The sequence below is a fragment of the Carassius carassius genome, chromosome 49 (assembly GCF_963082965.1).
Source record: "Carassius carassius chromosome 49, fCarCar2.1, whole genome shotgun sequence".
NCBI lineage: Eukaryota > Metazoa > Chordata > Actinopteri > Cypriniformes > Cyprinidae > Carassius > Carassius carassius.
In genome coordinates, this window is record NC_081803.1 from 7,544,116 (window position 1) to 7,552,055 (window position 7,940).

General features: G+C 34.4%; 1 protein-coding gene and 1 long non-coding RNA gene across 6 annotated transcripts in view; both read right to left on the reverse strand.

Annotated features, from left to right (window-relative positions):
• Positions 1–1,017: 1,017 nt before the first annotated feature.
• On the reverse strand, positions 1,018–2,825 carry LOC132132591 (uncharacterized). The gene is made up of 3 exons (XR_009429055.1): positions 2,641–2,825; positions 1,867–1,901; positions 1,018–1,459 (listed from the first exon to the last, which is right to left on the reverse strand). It is a non-coding gene; the product is annotated as an uncharacterized LOC132132591 (long non-coding RNA).
• Positions 2,826–6,284: 3,459 nt separating this feature from the next.
• Positions 6,285–7,940, reverse strand: part of LOC132132917 (histone-lysine N-methyltransferase NSD3-like) — an 18,695-nt gene continuing 17,039 nt past the window's right edge. For all 5 annotated transcript variants that reach the window (XM_059545483.1, XM_059545486.1, XM_059545485.1 and 2 more), the window contains one exon: positions 6,285–7,094. In XM_059545483.1, coding sequence (XP_059401466.1) covers positions 6,808–7,094 — 287 coding nt within the window. In that variant the 3' untranslated portion in view covers positions 6,285–6,807. The remainder of the gene's footprint in view (positions 7,095–7,940) is intronic.

Sequence of the window (7,940 nt, forward strand, 5' to 3'; positions counted from 1 at the left end):
CTGTATAAAACAGATGAAAAAAATCCCAAACTTTATTATGCAGAGTATGCATGGATGTATTGTTAAAAACATGTAGTAGAACAATCCAAATACAATATTTAAGGGTTTTTGTAAAATGATTTTGCATTATCAATGCATATTTTTTGCAGCACTTGCAAGACAAACCCTTGTACCTTTATGACTGAAACCAGGGGATCTTTTATTTTGGTGGAAAACTACAGTTTCTGTAAAAAACATGTTTTAGTAATGTGTCTCATTACAAGAGATGTGTACATTTGTACAGTGAACATGTGTTGCACCTTCAACCAGTTGATTTCAAACGGGTCCTCTTTACCGTGGGGCATGCAGAATGAGATTTCTACCGAAGGGGCCTCTAAAATGTTAGAACCAACAGCCACGTGCATACAGTGTGGTTGGGCTTCGGGTGATCCTTAAAGGGACAATAAGTAACTTTTTAGGTATTTTATTATCTAAAATCAATATTTTTATTCATAAATATGCCCTCAATGGTGTACAAATACCTATGCCAATGTTTAAACTAATCCTCATAAATGAAGAATTTATTATCTTTATATACATGGGACGGGTAGGTCGACGGAGGCTTCCATGTAGTTCCGCCATCTTGCAAAACTATAATAGCAGAGAGGGACAAAAAGTACTAAGCCAACGCGTTTCCACAACGCGTTATCGGTCAGAGCCAGAAACGCAGGTGCAGAGCAGTGAGAGGCGCTTGAAACTGCACCGGCAAGTTTAAGTCTGGATTGCATTCTTATTATGGACCATACATATGCCGCGCCACAGGAGAAGAAAACATCGTCGCCAAAACGAAGTGCTATTAGAAGACATCCTGTCAAAGCTTTTTGGTACATATTGCCTACCGTAGATGCAACGCGCATTTGAAAAAGCGAGGCGCTGGAGAGCAAAATTAGTTTGAATGCAAAATACAATTTCACCACTAGATGGGAGTAATTCCTACTTATAGTCCCTTTAAAAGTGTCCCAGCGCTAGGTCCTTTCTGACGCTGTCCCCTCCACTCTCTCCCACTTGTGCACTTTCTGTACCGTCCTGTATAAACATCTACATTTAATCATTTAACAGATGCTTTTATCCAAAGCGACTTACAAATGAGAACAATAGAAGCAGTCAGGTCAACAAGAGAACAACAACAGTATAAAAGTGCCATGACAAGTCTCAGTTAGTGTAGTACAGAACACATAGCCAGGTTTTTTTTTTTTTTTAAGAAAAGAAGGAAAAGGGCTAGTATTAGTTGGTTAAGTTCTGGTGAAAAAGATGAGTCTTTAGATGTTTCTTGAGGATGAGTAAAGCCTCAGCTGTACGAATTGAAATTGGGAGGTCATTCCACCAGCTAGGCACAGTCCAGGAAAAGGTCCGTGAGAGTGATTTTGAACTTCTTTGGGATGGCACCACAAGGCATCGTTCACTTGCAGAGCGCAAACTTCTGGAGGGCACTAAGATTTAACCAGTGAGTTTATGTATGTTCACAATGTTTCACAATAACTTTGATATTGTGAAATATATTTAACTGAAAACTGAATGCAAAATAAATCACAGAATATTTTCACTTTACAGTTCAGTAACAGTGAGGTTGGAAACAAAGTTGACAATACTATTCATTTAACACTTATTTAATGTATTCAGATGAAAATGTACAATATTAACAAATTATTCACAAGCAGTGTTTTCAGAGCCCCAAGTTACACTGTTTTAATCAGAACACTAGCAATACAGTGTAGTAAAATTAGTAAATTTTTTTATTAAACTAAGCACAATCAAAACCTATCACAAAAGATCAATGAATCTCTACCAGAAGTGACAGTGCAATGTAGCAGATGAACAATTTCTTACCAATGTTTCAAGAACAAGCTGGATCCTTGATGACTCTACAAGGGGAAAGAAGAAATGGTTTACTGAAAAGTTCTTAAAAAGCAGGATTTCATTTTATACCATTTCTTTAAACCATTGGTTCTCAAACTTTTTATACCAAGTACCACTTCAGAAAATATTTATTATTAAATATTAAGTTCCACCATAATGAGCAACATTAAATTTCAGCAGCGTAGTAGGCCAAACTATTCAGCTACAGCTCTACAGTTAAAAAATGTTTTATTCTAATAAGAATATTAATTGTTGTCAGCCACTTTACCATGGGAAATACAGTTTGAACATTAACACTACACTGTGCTTACATACAGGTAAATGAAAAAAAAGTTTAAATTAAAATGTAATTTTAAATGTAATTATGTAACAAAAGTTACAAAACTGTACTGTACATTAACTGTAACATACTTAAATGTGCAAAAAAAAAAAAAACTTATTCAAAGATTAAATTAAAATGTATTAACATTAATTAGTTTAATTTAGTGATTCACCTGCATAACAACTAGAGGGGGCCTGACACTTTGAGAACCATGGCTTTAAACAATCCTATTTTTTTTTTTTTTTCATTTTCATTAAAATTATATTATTTAAATACTTATTTAAACATTTGCACTTATATGTTTCAGAAAACACTTTGAAACTTTTATTAGAATAAAAACATATATAACACACCTAATGCATGAGATTCATATCAGGAAAATGTGGAAAAATCTCTAAGACAGATATTAACACATAACTTACCAGCAACACATTAGGTGAGCATCTAACTTGATCATCTGTGATAAAGCAATGCAAAAATACACACGGTTATTTATTTATCTGCAGGTTACATGTCCTTTAAGCTACCCATTTGTAAACTCTGGTTATACTTTACTATTTTCAGAAGATAATAAAGATAGCGATTTTCTTACCTAATTTTGCCAGTATGTTTGCAGGACCTCGCAGAACACATCGGACCCTTCTTGTGTTCACAGTTAGACGTTCACAGTTGATAGACGTTCACAGTTTTTTTTCTCCATTGACATGTCACGACTCAAATTCGCTCAAAAAAAAAAAATATAGGCAAATATTATATAATTTGGGACCGACCGAGCAGTCAGTTATAACGAGCAGCAGCTCACAGTCAGCCAAGTAGCCTCACTCACAGAAAGACGACAATAACGGTCATATTTTTAAATGTACGTAGAAAGGCGCGAACAGATTCATTGTCCAGTTTTCTGAATGACAGCCAGATTAACCAATCATGATCGAAGTAATAAAATAAAACTACCAATGGGAGTTGTTTCAGTGTGATAAAGCAGCGAAATGTATAGTTTTATTGTTGTTAATGATGATAATATTTAACGTATACCTTTAGATTTTAGAATAGGTATCATGACTAAAATATTTTAAAATGCTATTAAAATAATAATTTAATTAATTTAAATAATGTAATATAAATAATTTAAAAGCTTGTTAACCTTTTTCAACCATTTAGCATTAAACATTTTTAACGTTGTTTCATTAAAACAACTGACCTTATTTCAACCATATTTCAACGTTGAAAGTTGGTCATGTGCTGGAAGTTTTTCAACTATTCAGCTTTAAAAGTTGAATCAACGTTGTTTCAACGTTAAAACCTGGGCTACATTTAGCAAAGCTTTATTATACACCACTAAATATGTGACGGCGCCAATTACGGCAAACTCAATTCAGATGCGGATTCAAAGAAACACTTGAACATTCATTACAGTTTATTGAAGTCAAACCAGGCAAGTCTGAAAACGTTTAAATCTGTGGAATGTTACTTAAAGTACTCTCAGAATAAATTATGAATTCTGAAGAAATACATCTCAAAAGTTGGTCAAATAAAATACAAGAAATGTACAAAATGTTTCTAAGTTCACAAACATTCAGAAGCAATTTTACAAGCATTCGTGTGACAATACAATATGAAAGTTGTGTTTTTTTTTTTTTTAGCTTTCAGCTATGTACAGTTGATCAAGCATCATTCTCTTACACAATGCAATGACACAGGCTACATAACATAGCCAAATAAATTTCTATCCATGATTAGAAAACTTGAAAAAGACATACATTCTACCCAAGCCATATCATTTAGGATACGTTTTATTCAGTTGGAGTGTGAGATGTGATTCAATGTGCATGGTGAAAAATATTACAATATCACATTAATCTTTACACAAACTCTGTAACTCAGTAGCAAGAATTAGTAAACAGTCTATTTAAAAGGAATGTGAAATCAGTACACAGAAATCAGTACACAGAAATCAAAGTGTAAGCTGGTAGGACACCACCTTTAGTAAATTTAGTTAAGCAACACAAAGAACATGCTCGGATAGCACAAAATGATAATAACACCTTCAAATACACAAAAAATGTACACAAAGTACAGTGCACTGACACCAAACACTGGAATCAATGGAGGTAATACACTTTTAACATTTGATGTGGCTTAATCGATATAGCAACAAAATCAATCACAGTCAGATCAGGGATTGAACCACTGCATAAACAAATGTCGCTTAAGAAAATGAAATTTCCACGAGGGTTCAAACAATTTCTAGTGATCATCTGTATCTGATTAAACATGTAAATGAAGGCCAAATAAAGAAAATACAAATGATAGAATAAGTAAAAAATTATAGTACTGACAGAGACCAGGCAAAACGTGCTTTGCATTCTGCCAAATGCATTTTCTTGATATTTTACATTATAAACATTAGGGCAAACATTGGCGATTCAGGAACAAAAGTGCCTACGACTTCTAAAAAAAATAAAAGTAAGCTATATAAAAATAAATGTAAACTATAAAAATATAACATATCGGAACATAAACACAAAAATTACAGAAACCCTTTTCTGCCACAGAACAATAAAATAAAAAGGTAATTGTGATTTTTTTTATCTTATAATTCTGACTTTGTTAAAAAAAAAAAAGTCATAATTGTAAGACACAAACTCAAAATTCAGACTTAAAAAAAAAACAACATTCCAAACTGTGAGATAAAAAGTCACAGTTAAACGTTTTATTCTATGACAGAAACAGGCTTCCATACAAAAGAGAACCAAAATGCCTTCCATGTTTTCAAAGATGCAGATGCAAGTAAGAGCATACAGTATTTTCATAAACATATAAATCTGTTTGGCAGTCAAATCGTCAGAATTCCTTAAATTTGCCGTCAAATGCAAGAATCCATACAGACATCCACAAATAACACTCCATTGCGAGACAAAAAAAATAACAAATACAGACTTTAACAAAGGCAAAATGGACACGATTCAAGTAAAATGAAAACTTGCAGCACTTTCCCTCCTTTCCATAAAGTGACAAACATACTGGTGGTGCCATAATACTTGTACTGTGGTCTATAAAAACGTTAAAGTGAAATGACTAACAAGTATGTATACAAAGCCCATGTGCCGAAGCCGCCGAGATCGATTCTTCATCTGTGCAAACTGTGGCACAGCACGGCCGCACAGCTACCAGTAACAAGGGAGTAACAGCTTCACTTTACAGCACAGGCATCAACACTACGGAGTTAAGTAGATTCACATCAAGTACAGTCACAGAGAGGATTATGCTATACTCTGCCGTAAATCATACAGCCCTCCCACGTTACATGACAGTTCGGTTTTAGCGAAGTAGCATGTTAATACAACCGAACGTAACCAGTGGTAAAGGAGATAAACCAAAGTGTGCAGGTTAAGGTACAATTTGATCCCTTTGAAATGAGTCTCGACTGCACAGCAATATGAATCTCAACTACTGAAAACAAAACAAAAGAAAACGGATTATTTTCACACTCGTAAACAATTCGTAAACAAAAAAATGGAGAAAAAAAGAAAAACCATGTTGATTAAAGATCATACTCGCAGTCTCACAACAAGTCCTGCTCAGAAACATGATATGGGTTTCTCTTTGTTGATATACACACTGGCAACTGTTCGATACTCACAATGGTAAATATTTGTTTAAGACACATGGCAGTGTTGGAGTTTATGTGGCTTAACTCTACACCATCAAACGCTATCGTTTGTACACATCAGAACTGATCTTCTCGGGTGACTGATAGTTATTTCTAACACTTATAAATCTGAATTATGCTGCGTTCTTGTTACTCGAAGGACCGAAAGATGATGGCAATACAGTATCGACCAAGCAATAATGCAGTTTTGCTGACAAAAAGGGCACATTTACAATACGATTAGTGATATCAAATTGACTAATACAGACGAATAATACTGTACATTGTGAATGGATGTAAACATTGACATAAATATATTAATGATTATATATCTTACAAATCACAAACTCATTTGAATAGGGCGGCATTTGAACAAACCTCGTATGTGTTTTGAATCATTCTCGTTTTTTTGGGGGGTATTACCACGACAGGTTCATATTCAGAAATGTAGTGAAATCCTACCGGTGAGGGGCGAATGTTTGAGCCCGACGCATATTTCAACAGTCTTTGCTATTTACATGAGGTACATAAAGTTCTTGCTTTAAAGTGTTTATGGAGTGTTTTTGAGTACCATAGATGTGAGAACCGACTTTGCCGCTGAAAGGCATTGTTTTAACAATGCCTTAAGGCAGGTTTTTGCCTGAATGGTGCACGTCTGAAAAACAGTGAGAATTAGCTGTGAAATTTTGCCTACAAAACCAGAAATGAGTAGCTTACATTGCTAAATAAGCCTGTATGAATTTGTCATGAGGTCGTATGTTGGAAAAATTCATACCAGCTGCTGTAGATTTGGAATGAATCAAACCAGTTTATAAAGTCCACTTGGTTTAATTGTACAGTGGACCACCTAGCTGCATGTATCTACTCCACGGTTTGTTGTAGTTTGAAATTTCATGCACTTTGATGTGGTTTTCAATGCTTCCTCTGTGCTTTGGCCCAATCACTCTCCCTCTCCCTCTTCGTCGTCGTCCTCTTCCTCTGTGTTGCCGTCGCCCTCCTCTCCGGGTTCTAGGACTTCCTTCTTTACAGGGACCTGGCTAGGGCTAACCTGAGGCCCTAAGGGTCTCTGGGGGTCGTGGTTTGAGCAGCAGGGCCGGTTGTCGAGGGCAGACACTACCAGCTGTCCTCTCTCATGCACTCGGCAGAAGGAGGCGGGGCAGAAGTGGCAGAAGGAGGTGGCATTGCGCTGACATACGCTGCACTGATGCCAGGGGCATTCCCATCGCCCTGAGACACACAGAAGAAACAAAATCAATCATAAAACATCAAAGTGGCTCAAGAGAGAACTTTTGCTGCCCTCATACTGGCAATTTCTTTCTTATTAATAGATTATGATTGGCAACATCTCAAATTGTCAGTTGGATTAACTTATTATAAGATGTAGGGGTAAATGGGTCAACAGCAAATTAGAAAAAAATCTTATAAAAATCCAGTGTAAAACACGTTTTTTTTTTCCTCCTGAAAAACATCATACCATTTTCAAAAAAGTTGAATAACTAAAAATGTCATGTGGAGTAACCATCAAGTAAAAAATTTTTTTCTTAATTTCCTCACACCCTGAACACATGCAGCTGAACAAATCTTTAAAAAGATTTTTTTTTTTAAAAATTGTAGATGTAAAATATTATTTACAAAAATCATAAATTAATTCGTAAATATGTTTTTGGACCACATGACATTTTACAACATGAACTAACCTTGTTTTTTCATAAAAATGTCAACTGATCTGATATTTTAAGAAACTATGAAACAAAAATGAGGATCTGTATCTATGTTCTTTCCATTATGTTGGTTGCACCATATGACATGGTTTTGTACACGGTGTTATGGAAATTTTTAGTTTTGTTAATTTGGCATTGATTGCATTAATCTCATTTAGGTATCTTTTCATATACATATATATATATATATATATAATATATATATAATATATATATATATATATATATATATATATATATATATATAATATATATATATATTTTGTGTATATATATATATATCTTTTATATATAGTCCATAGGGACACTGAGTTCTTTGTGTAACCTGTGCATGTAACTGCTTTAGGCTGAA